At 43.9% G+C, this 17058-nt stretch overlaps 1 protein-coding gene across 1 annotated transcript in view; it reads left to right on the top strand.

Annotated features, from left to right (window-relative positions):
- Positions 1-1220: 1220 nt before the first annotated feature.
- Positions 1221-17058, top strand: part of LOC126481145 (uncharacterized) — a 57902-nt gene continuing 42064 nt past the window's right edge. Inside the window, exons 1-3 of the mRNA XM_050104700.1 lie at positions 1221-1325; positions 7615-7638; positions 13951-14162. Coding sequence (XP_049960657.1) covers positions 1268-1325; positions 7615-7638; positions 13951-14162 — 294 coding nt within the window. The 5' untranslated portion in view covers positions 1221-1267. The remainder of the gene's footprint in view (positions 1326-7614; positions 7639-13950; positions 14163-17058) is intronic.

Below are 17058 nucleotides of genomic sequence, written 5' to 3' on the forward strand. Positions count from 1 at the left end.
TTGCTGTCAGAATGTTCGCTGCCGTGTTGTCCACGGGGATATCGTTCGAACAGCAGACCTCTCACCTCAGGTGAGTCATCTTCAGTTGTCCTTTTCTGGACTTTAGAGATGAATGGAGCCGAGGATGCCGGAAGCCCACGCAATACGTCATGCATTGTTTTCTCACGGGACGCGGGGCTGTTCGTTGACCTGGCCTGTTTGACGCTCTATGTTTCTCCGTCAGTCTACAATACTCGCATAAGCCATTCTGCCCGCATCTCGTGGTCGTGTGGTAGCGTTCTCGCTTCCCACGCCCGGGTTCCCGGGTTCGATTCCCGGCGGGGTCAGGGATTTTCTCTGCTTCGTGATGGCTGGGTGTTGTGTGATGTCCTTAGGTTAGTTAGGTTTAGGTAGTTCTAAGTTGTAGGGGACTGATGACCATAGATGTTAAGTCCCATAGTGCTCAGAGCCATTTGAACCATTTTATAAGCCATTCTAACGTTTCTGTTTTGTAAAAACTAATGAAATAATCAAAGTAAATCTTTTCGCACAATGTTTGTTGATTCTTGGACAACGTTTTCTGACTTTTTTTAAAAATAAATTCAGACATCATTAACCCACCCATCCGAGGAGTTAAGGTCGTTGTGTTCAAAATGAGATGTGTGTATGACGAAATTCGTGCAATCTGCAAATCCTACCCGAAATGAAAAAAAAAAAAAAAATACTAAACCATGGGATACTGCACACGGAGTAATAGCACGGTTATTTGAAATTTAACACAATAATAAAGTGGCGTACGTTTGAGACGAAGTTGTACTTTCGTTGTGTATTTTTGGTGACGTTTCTTGCGACAACCAACAGATAAACAAAAAATAGTCTATTACTATTTGCGGGCGAATCGCAGGAGTAATTCAGCCAAATTCGCAATCCATTCTGTCATCTTGTGATACAGCAAAGTCTCTCATTTGATAGTTTTACTGAGGAAAATGGACTCTCAAGAGGCTGATTGTTGTGAGGGACTGAGGGCAGAAAGAGGTATCTCGCAAATAGCATATTCTGTGACGCAGCACTCGTGCAGCTGCTCTCTTCTGCAGCAGCAGCAGCAGCAGGTATCAGCTGGCAGGTGCAGCTGTGGCTGGGCGCTCTCCGGCACGTGGAGCCCTGCATCTGATGCTGCAGTTGTGCACACACACACACACACACACACACACACTGCAGCGCCCACTGCCTCAGGCCGCTGGTATAAAGGCGCGAGGAGCCGGCGCAGCGCAACTCTGCCCCCGTCACCATGGCCGCCTTCAAACTTCTGCTCCTCGTCGGCTGCTTCTCAGCTGCCTGCGCCACAGGTGAGATTTCCTTCTTGCGCCTTTCGTGCTTAACGTGACACACGCACGTCCCAGTGAAGCAATAAACTGCTTTGAGATTTTGGACATCTATATATCTGCCTAGTGCTACCTGGAGTAAAATACTATGGACCGTAGGGTGGACATATAGAAGGCTGTGAGTGATCAAATGGGACGGTGTGTTTTTATACACTGTGTAGTCACGCTAATGCGACCACCTTTCAAAAGAGGGAATAAGCATCTCTTGCTCCGCGGACGGCTGTGAGACGTGCAGGCGGCCGCTGTGGACGAGCGGTTCTAGGCGCTTCAGTCTGGAACCGCGCGACCGCTACTGTCGCAGGTACGAATCCTGCCTCAGGCATGGATGTGTGTGATGTCCTTAGGTTAGTTAGGTTTCAGTAGTTCTAAGTCTAGGGGACTGATGACGTCAGATGTTAAGTCCCATAGTGCTCAGAGCCATTTGAACAATTTTTTGAGAAGTGCAGAGAGAGAGCGAATGAGGTCTGGAGGTTACCGACTCAGATCTGGATCCACACTGACTCCATTTCTGTGGCCAGCTGTGTTGGACTTCTCATCTGAAGATCCATGGCGCGTGCAGCTCGATCGAAGTGGTCCGACATATTCTCAAGTGGGTTCAGATCCGGAAAAATTTGGTGGCCGAGGGTAAGGGTAGGGGGGAGGGGGGGATATGCTAAACTCATCCTGCTGATCTTCGGACTACGCGCATTCACTGCGAGCCTTTTGACACGTTGAATTGCCCTGCTGGGAGATACTATCGTCCACAGGAAAAACACGTTGCATGTAGGGGTGGACATGCTCCCCAAGGATACATGTGTACTTGTATTGATCCATTGTGCCTCCCAGAATGGCCCAGATCACCCAGGGAATACCACGAATGCATCCTCAGTACACAATCCTCCCTTCTCCGGCATCGACCCTTCTGACGATTGTTGCAGCGAGTTTTCCGTCTGCCCGATGGAGCGTAAAACTTGATCCATTTGGAAAGGCCGTATGTCACCACTCAGTGGACGTGCATCTGCGGTATTGCCGTGAAAATTCCAGCCTTCACGTGTGATGTACAGCAGTCAGCACAGGTGCGTGAACCAGGTGTGCGCTGCAAGGCCCACACACAGCTACCTTCGCTGAACGGTCGTTGAGCAGACGCTGTTGGTAGCCCCTTGGTGCACCTGGGCAGTCAGTTGCTCAAGAATTGCTCGTGTATTCGCCTGATCACATCTCCTCAGCCGTCGTACACCCTTGCCATACGTGGGCCACGGTGCATTAGACTTACCTCAACGCCGGTTTTGAATATGGCCAATTTGTCATGCAGGGTGTGCTTTAACTATGGTGGTACGGCAACATTTTACACACTTGTTTTGCAAATACGCCTCCACTTGGCCCCAGAGCTAGCGAGTGTGCCCTTGTGAACGTCAGATACGACGCGCTGCACTTCCGCATTACTGCAACGACTGCACTGTTTTCAGCGTCCGTCCGACACGCCTCAAATACCCTCCGCTGCTAGTACTGCCACCTCCCGGCGGTGAGTGGTTATGAGTATTGGCGTCGATCGTAGACGGCGATCACATTAATGTGGCGGCGTCATATATGTGGCACAGTGAACCTGTTCCACAAAAATCCAATCAAATCATAATTTTTCCGTTCTAAGAATGATTGTATTTTCTTATACATCACAAACATTCTTTTGAAACATTACTACACTCCTCATTAATTTGAATGGTTTGTGCCGTATTTGTATATTTAGTCTCTATTTCTATGCTTAAGCAAATTTCGTAGAGTGTACAAATCTTTGGCATGTTATATGTCAAATCCATCTCAAAATTTTATATTGTGGCCGATATTTCACATTTTATCTGTCACAAGAATAATTTTTTATATTTTTCCATATTTACGATACTGGTAACATCACTCAAGAAGATATTAACTTTGAAAATCCTGTGTACTACTACTCATAACGACAGATCTGTAAACCACTCCTAAAAACGCTCTGCAGACATGCAAACAGCTCCTAAATTACCAAAATAATTACACTACAGACATGCAAACTCCTCCAAAATAACGTAGTACACAGATGTGCACACATGAAATCAACTCGTAAACTATCCAAATAATGCATAACGGAGCCCACAGACCCGCTTGCAAAATAACGCAACAGACACCCAAACAATGTAAGCAGACACTACATGCTGTCCCCTGTCCACTAGGCAGCACATGAGGGTGCTGACAACCCCGCAAAGTGACGCGAAAGTCAACTGCCACACAGGTGCCAGTTCAAGTCCAGCACACATGAGGTGGCGACATCCCTTTCATACTTGGTACCCGAGAAATTCCTCTCGAAATACGTGCTCACCTAGGCACTGTTGCTGACGCGACCGTGAGCAGTGCTAGGCGCTACAGTCTTGGAACCGCGCGACCGCTACGGTAGCAGGTTCGAATCCTACCTCGGGTATGGATGTGTGTGATGTCGTTTGGTTAGTTAGGTTTAAGTAGTTCTAAGTTCTAGGGGACTGATGACCACAGCTGTTAACTCCCATAGTGCTCGGAGCAATTTGAACCATTAATTCATTTGGAAAATATCTCTCAACTGCTATCTATACTATTTCTTTGAGTTTAAGTTACAATTGGTCTACGGTTATTTAGTTAGTTTCGAAGGAATGGAAACTGTTCCCTAGAAAGGCATCGAGCGAACTTTTGCTCCTTTTCTTTTTAGTTATTTTGTGCTTATTTTTCATGGATTTGGATATCATAGTATTTAGGGAACCAACTGCTGCTTCATGACACTCATTCAAAACTGTGCTTCCATTCATATACCTAATAACTGCTGTGTATTGGTGTCTGCTTCTGACCGTGCACTGTACAAACCGTAGCTAGTGTTCCTAAACTTAATCTGCCTGACTGGTCAATGGCGCTTGGTACAGCTGTTTTATGTTGTATGGGAGTTCACATGTGTAATTTAATACATACACGTAATTTTACAAGTGTGGCTGTATTCGAATTTCAGTAACTTAATGGTAGCTAAAATGCCAGCATTCACTGCATAGTAGGATGTTTTAAAATTTATGATGCCACAGCGCCTTATGGCCAACTTCAGCGGTACAGTACAGAAGAGAAGTCAGAATGTTAAGATATACATAGGTACATAGCTATGTATAACAGTTTTCCACAATGCTGCCTCTGTATCCAACGTTTTGCCACTTCATGTGTGTCTCAGAACAGGGGCAGCCAAAACTTCAGAGCATTGGCAGTGCTCACTTTCTTGTTCTTGCCTGGCTGCATACGTGAACCGCCCCCCCCCCCCTTCCTCCATAGCACACTGTCTGAGCTGAAGTATGGGGAAGAAGGATAAACTGCTAAAGCACCGCATTTAAATGGAAATGCTGTCACATTGCGTTCAACTTGATTTCCTAGTTTCTCAATAACATAGATTACAAGGAAAATAAATTTTCAGTGTTATTTAATTACTTTTGGGGCGCTGAAGACATAATACAATTTTTGTCTGGTACACACTGTTAGCACACGGACAGAGACAGACAATTTCACAGATATTCACGCTCGGATTGTCACGTAATTGTGACTTATTTAGTTTCATACTCGAAAAAAAAAATCTTTCACACACATACGTTGTTACAGCCGTAACCAAACAATGTAGACATCATGGACAGTATTAATTTAAAAAATGGCTCAAATGGCTCTGACCACTATGGGACTTAACATCTGAGGTCATCAGTCCCCTAGAACTTAGAACTAGTTAAACCTAACTAACCTAAGGACAACACACACATCCATGCCCAAGGTAGGATTCGAACCTGCGTCTGTAGCAGTCGCGCGGTTCCAGACTGAAGCACCTAGAACCGCTCGGCCACCGCGGCCGGCTTCAATTTAAAAGCATTTGTCTTTAAAACAGAAATTACACTGTAGATCAATCAGTTACATGTGCAGATGTACAGGTGTGCTTTCAACTGAAATGGCAAACGGTCTCGAAAACGGATGTAAGAGTGACAGTGTCCACAAAATTTAAGAAAACCATCCTTGTGATTCCTTCAAGGCTACAACGAATTCATCAAACATCGGGTCTTCTGTAACACCAGTGAAAGAGAAATATATGTTGTTTTTCATCAGAGACTTCCTTTTCAAATGAATTTCCATGAAGTCAGAAATAAGGTTCTCACCTGGCATTGTCTTATGGTAAGGAGTGTGCAGTCAAGTTCGTAAAATACGAGGTCTGTAACAGCGGATTTTAAATCGAAGAATCGTTCCGGGCATGTCCCTTGACTTAACCAGTGTACCTTGCAGTAATATACGAGGTGGTCAGAAACAGTTCGAGAAGCTTGTAAATGTGTTGCAGGGTAGGTCGTGCTGAGAAACAACTGTTAAGAGAAACACTCGATACCCTGCGCCTTTACGCAGTTAATTAGCATTGAAGTTAGTGAATCAGGTCGTTGCGCTCGCAAATTTAAGCAGCCTGTCTGAGACGGCGGTGTCTAACGCGTTCTCCGTCTGGTCTCCTAAAATCAGACAAGAGAGTGATGCAAAAATTTTACGTGGGACGTAGAACGCATGCCACTTGTCTTGGCCGTCACAGTGATAATGAGTACAAGATTAGAGATTTCACTCACAGCGGTGATGGATGCGCGCCCCTACCCAACACACTGAAACGCCTCTCAGCGTATAATCACCGCCAGACGTCAGTTTGACAAGTCCACCATCAAACCATAGCGCTTGTTATTTAAATAAGTCTGCTCTGTGGATTACGAACTTCTGCGCCCTTGTAAGACGATGGGTCAAGGAACTACTCCGGCAAGAGTAAACAAGAGAAGATATGCATAAAAAGTATAAAATGTATCTCATTACGGTTGTAGATGATATTTCCTGAAGTTGTTGTTGTTGTGGTCTTCAGTCCTGAGAGTGGTTTGATGCAGCTCTCCATGCTACTCTATCCTGTGCAAGCTTCTTCATCTCCCAGTACCTACTGCAACCTACATCCTTCTGAATCTGCTTAGTGTATTCATCTCTTGGTCTCCCTCTACGATTTTTACCCTCCACGCTGCCCTCCAATGCTAAATTTGTGATCCCTTGATGCCTCAAAACATGTCCTACCAACCGATCCCTTCTTCTAGTCAAGTTGTGCCACAAACTTCTCTTCTCCCCAATCCTATTCAATACCTCCTCATTAGTTACGTGATCTACCCACCTTATCTTTAGCATTCTTCTGTAGCACCACATTTCGAAAGCTTCTATTCTCTTCTTGTCCAAACTGGTTATCGTCCATGTTTCACTTCCATACATGGCTACCCTCCATACAAATACTTTCAGAAATGACTTCCTGACACTTAAGTCTATACTCGATGTTAACAAATTTCTCTTCTTCAGAAACACTTTCCTTGCCATTGCCAGTCTACATTTTATATCCTCTCTACTTCGACCATCATCAGTTATTTTACTCCCTAAATAGCAAAACTCCTTTACTACTTTAAGTGTCTCATTTCCTAATCTAATCCCCTCAGCATCACCCGATTTAATTTGACTACATTCCATTATCCTCGTTTTGCTTTTGTTGATGTTCATCTTATATCCTCCTTTCAACAGCTCTTCCAAGTCCTTTGCTGTCTCTGACAGAATTACAATGTCATCGGCGAACCTCAAAGTTTTTATTTCTTCTCCATGAATTTTAATTCCTACTCCGAATTTTTCTTTTGTTTCCTTTACTGCTTGCTCAATATACAGATTGAATAACATCGGGGAGAGGCTACAACCCTGTCTCACTCCTTTCCCAACCACTGCTTCTCTTTCATGCCCCTCGACTCTTATAACTGCCGTCTGCTTTCTGTACAAATTGTAAATAGCCTTTCGCTCCCTGTATTTTACCCCTGCCACCCTCAGAATTTGAAAGAGAGTATTCCAGTTAACATTGTCAAAAGCTTTCTCTAAGTCTACAAATGCTAGAAACCTAGGTTTGCCTTTTCTTAATCTTTCTTCTAAGATAAGTCGTAAGGTTAGTATTGCCTCACGTGTTCCAACATTTCTACGGAGTCCAAACTGATCTTCCCTTCTTTTTCTTTATAAGGCTTCCTGAAGATAGCCTTATAAATAGTCCGAGATTTAACTGATCTCCATGTAAGGCACAGTAACAAATGATATATGTCCATGTCATGTCTCTTCATGTAAACGTAATATATTTTAGCTGTAGTGTACTCATTAGGAGCAGCAGGCGCTGCTACGACTCATTTGAAATTTAAAATAACTAATCCTTATGGCTTTTCCATATCTGTTTCAGAATCGTCGTGGGACGGATTGAGAGGTGAGATAACCATGTCCGAGTAATGCATTTGCGTAAGTTAGAATAAACTTGCATCAGGGACACCGTCTGAAGGTAAACTGTGTGCCTGAAAAGGTGAGCCTAAGCACGCATTCTCCTAACGTTCACTATAACACTCTAGCCTGATGCATAGTACAAATACTTTCGTTACCTAAAGTAACGCTTTGATTTTCCCGTATCACATTTTCCTCCTTAGAACAAACAAAAAGGAAGATGATGATCTAAAAAGGTAAGGCTGTTCTTACAACAAATCACAAATATTACCACACCGGTGGGAATATAAGGAAAACATATAATTTAATAGTACTCTTACGCAACCAATTGGAATATCATCCACTTATCAATAATTCTTACATACTGTCGAGTTCTGGTCCTTGAACACGCAGCTTATTCCTTTGTGGGAGAAACAGAACAGCAAGAATATTTGTCGAACTGCACATACGGAATGAATTTATTGCACTATTGGAAACAAATTTATGAAAGTTCAATTGAGTGATTCTCTATTAAATTTATGAAACATTGAAATGTGTCAACGTAATATGTCCAGCGATGTTTCCAAAATAACTACTGGTCTGTAGAACAAATACTGGAAAAAAATGACCTCCACTGACATCTGCCTGGAGTGAAACTAGTACTTACAAGGGAACCTCCCCATCGCAACGCCCTCAGATTTAGTTATAAGTTGGCACAGTGGATAGGCCTTGAAAAACTGAACACAGATCGATCGACAAAACAGGAAGAAATTGTGTGGAACTATGAAAAAATAAGCAAAATATACAAACTGGGTCGTCCATGTGCAATATAGGCAATATTAAGGGCAGTGTAAGACGAGGAAAGCCGTGGTCCCGTGGTTAGCGTGAACAGCTGCGGAACTAGAGGTCTTTGATTCAAATCTCCCCTCCACCGAAAACTTTAACTTTTTATTTTCAGTTTATGTGACAAACCCTTATGTTTTCATCACTTTTTTTGGAGTGATTATTACATCCACAAGAAAACCTAAATCGGGCAAGGTAGAAGAATCTTTTTACCCATTCGCCAAGTATACTAGTTAGGTGAGTCGACAACATATTCCTGTCGTGTGAGGCACATGCTGTCACCAGCGTCGTATAGAATATATCAGACGTGTTTTCCTGTGGAGGAATCGGTTGACCTATGACCTTCCGATCAAATGTTTTCGGTTCCCATTGGAGAGACACGTCCTTTCGTCAACTAATCGCACGGTTTTGCGGTGCTGTCGCAAAACACAGACACTAAACTTATTACAGTGAACAGAGACGTCAATGAACGAACGGACAGATCATAACTTTGCGAAAATAAAGAAAGCAAAATTTTCAGCCGAGGGCAGATTCGAACCAAAGACCTCTCGTTCGGCAGCTGTTCACGCTAACCACGGGACCACGGCGCTCCTCAGCTCACATTGCCCTTAATATTGCCTATGGTAGGCATGGACGACCCAGTTTGTATATTTTGCTTATTTTTTCATAGTTCCACACAACTTCTTCCTGTTTTCTCGATTGATCTGTGTTCAGTTTTTCAAGGCCTATCCACTGTGCCAACTTATAACTAAATCTGAGGGGGGTGCGATGGGGATGTTCCCTTGTTAGCAGTAGAGCAATTTTTTTTTATCGATACATTTGCTCTCTGAATCCAATGGCGCGTAGTGTTGCGCGTAACGGTTCTCACCAGCATGAACGTACGGCAGGAAACCAAATGCCATGCGAAATATTAAAACGTAAACAAATACTATTTTCGACACAATGTTGTGTATTTTTAAATGGACACCCCCTATTATTTCGTATGCAATCAATACCACGAAAAACCACAAACATAGTGGCGTTGGTTGCATAGCAATACGTCAATTACATCCCGAGAAATCGCGAGGCAAGTGTAACGCTTGAAATAAATGAAGCGAACAGCTAGCGCACGTCCTGAGATTCAAGCGTGCACCTCACGCTGCCTGTGTCAGGGGCCCACACAATGGGAAGGTATGCACAATCCATAAAAATAAACAAGTAACACGTCCAATGCAAAGTTACGTTTTTCAAATTGTAAATATATGTTTATTCTAGCGAAATGATAACTAGAGCTATAATTAGAAATAACACACCTGAATTCACTTTGCTAAGCACATTTACTAGCGCCCTGTCGCCCACAGAAACTGTATTGTTGTGCAGCATAGAAAATACACCCACATCTTGACCAATGACACTGTGTTACGTCAACATATGTTAGAAGTGCCCTCCGTTTGCATCAATACATGTTTGGCTACGGGTAACGAGAGAGTGTTCCACAGATTGTAGAGTTTCTACAGCTGATACTGCGGCACACCCGCAGTAATACGATGTCGCATGTCCTCTACTGTCGTTGGGGGTTCTTGATACACTCTGTCTCTCACTGAGCCCCAGAGAAAGAAGTCTAATGGCGTCAGGTCGGGGGATCGTGCTGGCGATCGCGCAGTACCTCCCTGCCCCATCCAGCTATTTGGAAATGTCGCATCTAGGACGTCTCTGGAAACTTTTGCATTGTGTGCGGGACATCCATCATGTTGGAACCACACTAATAGACGAGTATCCAATCATAGATCCTCCATGAGAAGCGCTAGTGTGTGTCGAAGAAATGATGCATATCGCTGTCAATTCAATGTTTCACTGTAAAAATAGGGGCCTAGAATATAATTAGCAATGATACCGCACCAAACACTGACACTCCACCGTCGTTGACGAGCAACTTGATGAATCCAGTGGGAATTTTGCACGGACCAGTAGTACATGTTCCGCAGTTTCAGGTTACCATGATTTGTAAATGAAGTCTCGTCCGTAAACAACGTATTGCTTAGGAATACTGGATTACCATGCAACTGCTGAAGTGCAAGACGACGGAATGCAGTGCGGGATTCAAAGTCATTCCCGTACAGTTCTTGGTGCAGTGAGATATGGAACGGATGAAACCGACGCCGATACAGGATTCTGCATACACTACTGCGGCTCATTCCTGCACCTCGTGCAGTTTCTCGTACACCCACCTGAGGACTGTGCGCTACAGCAGCCAGAACAGCAGTTTCGTTTCCATTGCCAGTCGCTGGCGTTGTACGTCGACGTTTTGTGGGAGACCAGCCTCCTGTTTCCGTGGGTGTCTTGCAGATGTCGCCAGTGGATCTACGTGACGGACACCGCCGTCTGGATAGCGTTCAGCGTACAGTGTCACAGCTGCGGTTGCATTTCTGTGACATTCGCCATACATTAAAATAATATCTAGTTTCCCCTCATTACTGAAGGCCGGCATGTCGACTAGATGACGGCAAATTTAACAAGCCACAAGAAAAGAAGTTTTAATGTGGGAACGTATTTTGATTACGTTACAGTATGAAAGTAGTTCAGCCGACCAGATTAGGAGACACTTGTACACTGAAGGTAGAGCGTGCTGTGGTGATATTGGTATGTTTACCGCAGGATACAGGCTTTGAGCACAATATTACATGCGACACATTACGTAAGAAATTGTGACGCCGTTGCTATCCTTTACAAGCCACACATTTGTGAATTTATGAGGTTTAGAAACGGGAAACCATGTGTGTTACCACTAATTGTACCTCTAGTTGTCATTTCGCAACAATAAACATTATCAGTAGGACACCCATCATTCTGATACCGCATTGTTTGACACATTATTAGAGGTAGTTGAAGTCACGTACAGCTCAAGAAGGGGGTTAGGCTATCCCCCTTTGGGAGTGCCATCAATGAAATATGTGCCAATGATGTGTTGTCATACAATACCAACACTCCATTGACGTAGTAAGTCGATCACGTCACGATTACCGGCAGCGTGAGGTGCACACTTGAGTCTCAGGATGTACCCTAGCTGTGTGCTTCATTTATTGCGGTTTCTCGGGATGTAATTGACGTATTGCGATGCAACCAACTCCATTATTTTTGTTATTTTTCATGGTACTAATTGCCTACGAAATAATACGGGGTGTCCATTTAAAAACACAAAAGTATGTTTTCAAACCTGTATTTTTTTAGTTTTAAAATTTCGCGTAGTATCTGGTTTCCTAACTCCCTACCGTACGTTCACGCTGGTGAAAACCGTTTTTGAATACCTATTGTTGTTCCAGACATACTTGAGGTGGCAGAGTTAGGTGAGACACCATATATATATATATATATATATATATATATATATATATGTGTGTGTGTGTGTGTGTGTGTGTGTGTGTGTGTGTGTGTGTGTGTGTGTGTGTTGCAAATTCTCTTCTCAGTTCACGTCTCAACTTCAAATATTTGTTATTTATAATTAGGTTTGTATTAAACTGAGTAGCGTACTAGGACTACAAAGAACACCCTAAGGTGACGCGTTATGATGAATTTGTATACTATCTTACATGTAACGACATAGCCGGGAATACTACGAGGAAATTTTTATATCTCTGCTTGATGGATTGTGTCATTCCTATAATCTTCATATTTAGAGCACATGAGAAATACATGAAGAGCGGAAATGAAAAACGCTCTCAGTGCCATTTTCATCTTAGACCGCATATCCAATGCTTCTGTGTTCCTGACACTCTGTTGTGTGTCGCTAAACTTGATCCAGTTTTCCACACGGTGGAGAAAGTCTGACAAACATGCGTCAGTAGATGGAGCAGGGCTTTCTGTGTCAAGCTGTGCTTCCCTTTGCAGTTCCAAGGACAGAAAAATATGAGAACCTGTTTTTGTTGGTTACAGTTCTAATTATTGAAAACCCAATTCTGCATTATCAAAAATGAAACGTATTGCCTCAATATTAACGGCACTCATAACGAAAACTTCCTACGCGCTGTTTTGTCGAAAACTGACGTTTATCAGATCGTGGCTGTGCATAAAATACAAATTGATTCTTGCAAAGAAGAAAACAGGAAACGACCACTGTTAATACTGTAATGCTGTTTCTGTCCACAAACAGCACCGTAACCTGTACAGAAACGACACGTTCATCTCCAGACGGCTGTTGACTTTTAAATTACATCTGCTGTTCTTTACATAAATTGTCGGAAAAAAATTAAAAAATTAATGTAAACTACAGCAAATGCGAACAGCCGTCTGAAGATGAATCTATTATTTCGAAACTATTTGTGGAAATAAATAGTCTTATTAACAGAGGCTGTTAGTGGTTTTCTTCTTTACAAGAAACAATTTGGAGAAACTTTCTCATTAGCAGTTAAAATCAGTTCGCTTCCTGGTATAGCACAAAGAACGTTCTTAGTAAAGTATTTATTTTGTGCTTCGTCTCATCTCTTGTGCGGTGATCCGATAATCAGCATAATTCTGTGGCATCAATATATCTTCTCAATATTTTAGATATAAATCAGTTAGGTACATACAGAGATAGAACCATTTTTCATTCGCCTGATAATCTCACATTTGGCACTTAGAACGTTTTCCATCATCATTCTTCGTATGATTTATGTCTGCAGTAGAGTCACCGTCAGCCTCTCGTTGGGTGTTGCTGACAACACTGATTCTAAGCCGTGGAGAACACGAAACGTATTAGATGGTCAACCAGCGCAGCAAGATTCCCTGCGAAATTCTGTGGTGCAAGAAGGTCATTAGGAGGCAAGAAACACACTCGAAAAGAGAAAACATTGGTAATTCACTAGGAAAAAACAATAATGGAATAAGAGATTTCTTTCGAGTGGCTGCTAGGGTTACGTATAGCCTTTCATGCCCATACGAGCTACATTTTCTACCTCTTTCTAAGCGGTGTTCGTCGAGCCTCTACCTACTTTGGTATCAAACACGAAACTCTCCACTAACAAGGGGTGTGAGAGCTGCTGACAGATTACGACGTCACTCATAATTGCTCACAGAAGCTTATCTAGCGTTGCAAACGGCATTTGCTATTCGATCCTCTGCATACTCTTTTGTCTTCCGTGCACCTTTACTCTGAAATTATACAAGATTCAAACTATAGACGACTCGTTCTCGTCTTTTCAACCAACAGTGCAGCTCCTGAGACGCAAAATGAAAGGACATCACCTGTGATATCAAATTCGTGACACTGTTAAGAGTGCACCATTCAAGAGACAGAAATTAAGAGGCATATATATACAATAACTTCGACACTTTCTTGAACTTTCCATACAGTTAAGTAGCTGTCCTGGGGCATGTACAGGGTAAGACGTGAGACACTCCATCGCCCCCCGCCCCCTCCCCCCACACACACACATAAAAGCACGTGCGCTGGCACATAGGTAGGACTAGAACATCCTATCCCCCTGGCTTCAGTAGGCCTGATCTGCGCCTACTTGTTCGCTAGTGAGGTGGTCCGTCCTGGGCCTCGTGGACATCTTCCACCTGGCGTCGTTCTTCGACATGCCCAAGACGGTGAGCGACGCGACGTCCGACGGCTGGGTGGCTGCCGTGGACTCCGGCGTCACCTCCAACGTGACCACCTACTGCATGGAGGACGACCCTCGAGTCTGCATGCTCTACGACGCCAACGGCGTCGCCGCCGGAATCGACGTCAGCGTGAGTACTGCCTTGCCTCGTTCTCCCTCTGTCGTCTGAGACATGTAGTACCCGGCACCGGGGGCTCTGACGTGGAGGCGGACAGCGACCATAGCGCGCATCTCCTCACGGCTGCCTCAGACTTCGACTGCGACAGCCGGCACTTGGAATGCCTGACATGGCGTCCTTAAAGTCGATGGCAGACTCATAGAGGAAATACGTTGCTTGAGTCCAAGACAGTAGACAAGACAAAGACAATGAATGACCTAATAGAAGTTGAGCGGATCACATTAGAAAAGCAGCAGCAACATGGATGCGTTTCTCTGGGGACCTAATTGCATGGAAGAGTTTATAGGAAGCGTTTGTTAAGTAGTTGATGTGAAACGGGTGATTGTAGCGATGTTGATGATTATCTAATAAGTACTACTGTAACGAACTTATGGTAATATTCATTATTTCACAATATTATTTAAAATCTAACTTCATCCGTAATCGATGTAGTAGAATTCCGTGACTGTTTCTTTTGATGGGTAGAATAATAACCGCTACCATTTACAATAGGAGGTGATTTTATTTAACACACGACCAGTTTCGGGCTTGTGCCCATCTTCAACTGGCTTTTATGCACGTGCATCTTTCCACTGAGATCACTGTTTGTTTTTGATTCAAATAGTCGTTTCTGACAATGAGTGTGGAAACATGTACATGAATGTAAACCACTTGAACATGGGCACAAGCCCGAAACCGGTCGTGTGCCACATAAAACCACATTCTGCGGTCATTGGTAGCGGTTATTATTCTACACAATATTTAAAGTTGTGACTAAATAAAACACATGGAACAAAAACATCAGTCACTCTGCGGAGACCTCGCGTCAATACCACTTCCAGGCTTGTGAAAGACCCACAAGTTTATACAAGTATGTGGGAGTAACGTTCAGCCGAACTGGCTCGTTGGAGACTGGATCCTGTGGAACTTCCAAGGACTGGGGGCCACTGATTAGCAGCTGTTGACCCCCCTGGATTCCACCACCTTATCAGTAGCTCTTGAAGCAGATTGGTTTTACATCACACATATCCTAATGGCAGTTATAAGACGTGTGGAAGTAGGCCACTATGGCCCTCACTGACCACATAGCACATATCTGTGATACTGCTGTCCCTTCTGCATATGGAGTAGTCAACTCCGCTGGAAGCAGGACACTAACCACATCGCCTCACAAGTGTGCAGGGTCGGAGTGGAGACCACATGGCACCAAGTGGTTGGCCATCATATTCACTTCAGATCAGCATTAACTTAATGAATCAAATGTACAAAGCCAGCTTCCTAGCGGATAATGGTGGTGTATGGTAGGGATGCAGCAATATCCAATATTATACCATCCTTCGAGAGTGTTCCGCTATGCCTCCCTCACCAAATCACCAAATGCTGATCAATAGCGCCAAGGTAAAGATCGTCGCACTGCTGATCCTTCAGCTACACAGATCCACTATGAGGTCGTGAGCTCATGACAGTACGTCTCAGGAACGGCTTTCGATCCATCAACTTGCAACTTAAAAATTCCCATTGGAATTTTACAGGACTTCCCAATGGCCGTTGACACCATGTTCGACTGAGATCTGAAGATAATTGCTGTCCCCCATAATCTGTCACCTGAGGCTTTCTTTGAAGGTCTGGTAGTGTCAATACACAAACATAAAGGTGGAATCTGAATGCAAGACTACCAGCCTTTGATAATGCTTAACAGTGACTCGACAATTTTCACACAGCTGGTGGAAAACCGAATACAATGTTCAATCACTCCACAGCCTAGACTTCCCTAGGAGGTCAATACAATATCAGATCTGCTCTGTGCCAATACAGGAATTTAATCTTCCTAGCATGGATCCAGCGCCAGCCATGCGTGCTGACCTCACTGGATTTTAGTCGGGCAGATGATTGTGTCAACCACACCTATGTCACTGCAGTGCTACGCACGATGCGATATCCGGGTGCCTTCACTGATGCAATAATGCACCTTCTACAGGCGGCACCATCATGGGCACTTGTCAGTGGCTGCCTGACAGATACCTTTCACATCAACCATTTCGTGCACGAGGGCTGTTCTGTTCCTATGGTTCTTTATGCTTTGACCTTGGAACCTTTTGTTGTGTAGCCTGAGTCAACGAGTAACAGGACTCCAATTTGGCTGATGAGTTTACCAGTCCATGGTGTATGCTGATGATGTGGTGTTCATCATCCGTGGAGCCGATGACATAAGAGATGTCATGTCCTAGGTTGTAATATACGCAACAGCATCAGAAAGTAAACTCAACATCGACAAGTCACTAAAGCTGCTTATAGGGTCAGGTTTGTCACAAGGGAGCGTTGCCCCTCTCTGCTTACCAACGCTCTATGATGCCTAGAACTGGACTTCACACCCAACATCTTGCACACGATAACACTGAACTATAGACGCCTATGGGCCAGCATAGTGGATCAACCCTTATGGTCTTCAAATATCGTGCTGTGAGCACATTATGCCAACTTGTACTTAGCACCATGGCTTCCACACGTCACACAATCCCTGGGACAGGCTTTTAGTGTTATGACCATTAGAGCTTCTTTGTCAGAAAAGGGATGTTGTTTAAAATTAGATACAAGTCCCTCACTCCACCCAAGGACAGAAGGCATTTCAGCCTCGTCAGCATCTATAACAGGGCGGTGGTCTTCTACATCAGCGCCCACGTAAAGCTGTGGCATAGATGCCCATTGCGCCTTACGACCTCATTATTGATCATGATGGAACCAGCCTCTCTCGACCCATCAGTTATGTTAGGAGACGTCCTGGCTCCCTTCAGTCACCTAGGGCAATTTTATTTGGTCCACAGTTACCTTGCGTACTGCTTTCTGTTACTAAAAAATGGTTCAAATGGCT

The sequence above is a fragment of the Schistocerca serialis genome, chromosome 5 (genome assembly GCF_023864345.2).
Source record: "Schistocerca serialis cubense isolate TAMUIC-IGC-003099 chromosome 5, iqSchSeri2.2, whole genome shotgun sequence".
Classification (NCBI taxonomy): Eukaryota; Metazoa; Arthropoda; class Insecta; order Orthoptera; family Acrididae; genus Schistocerca; species Schistocerca serialis.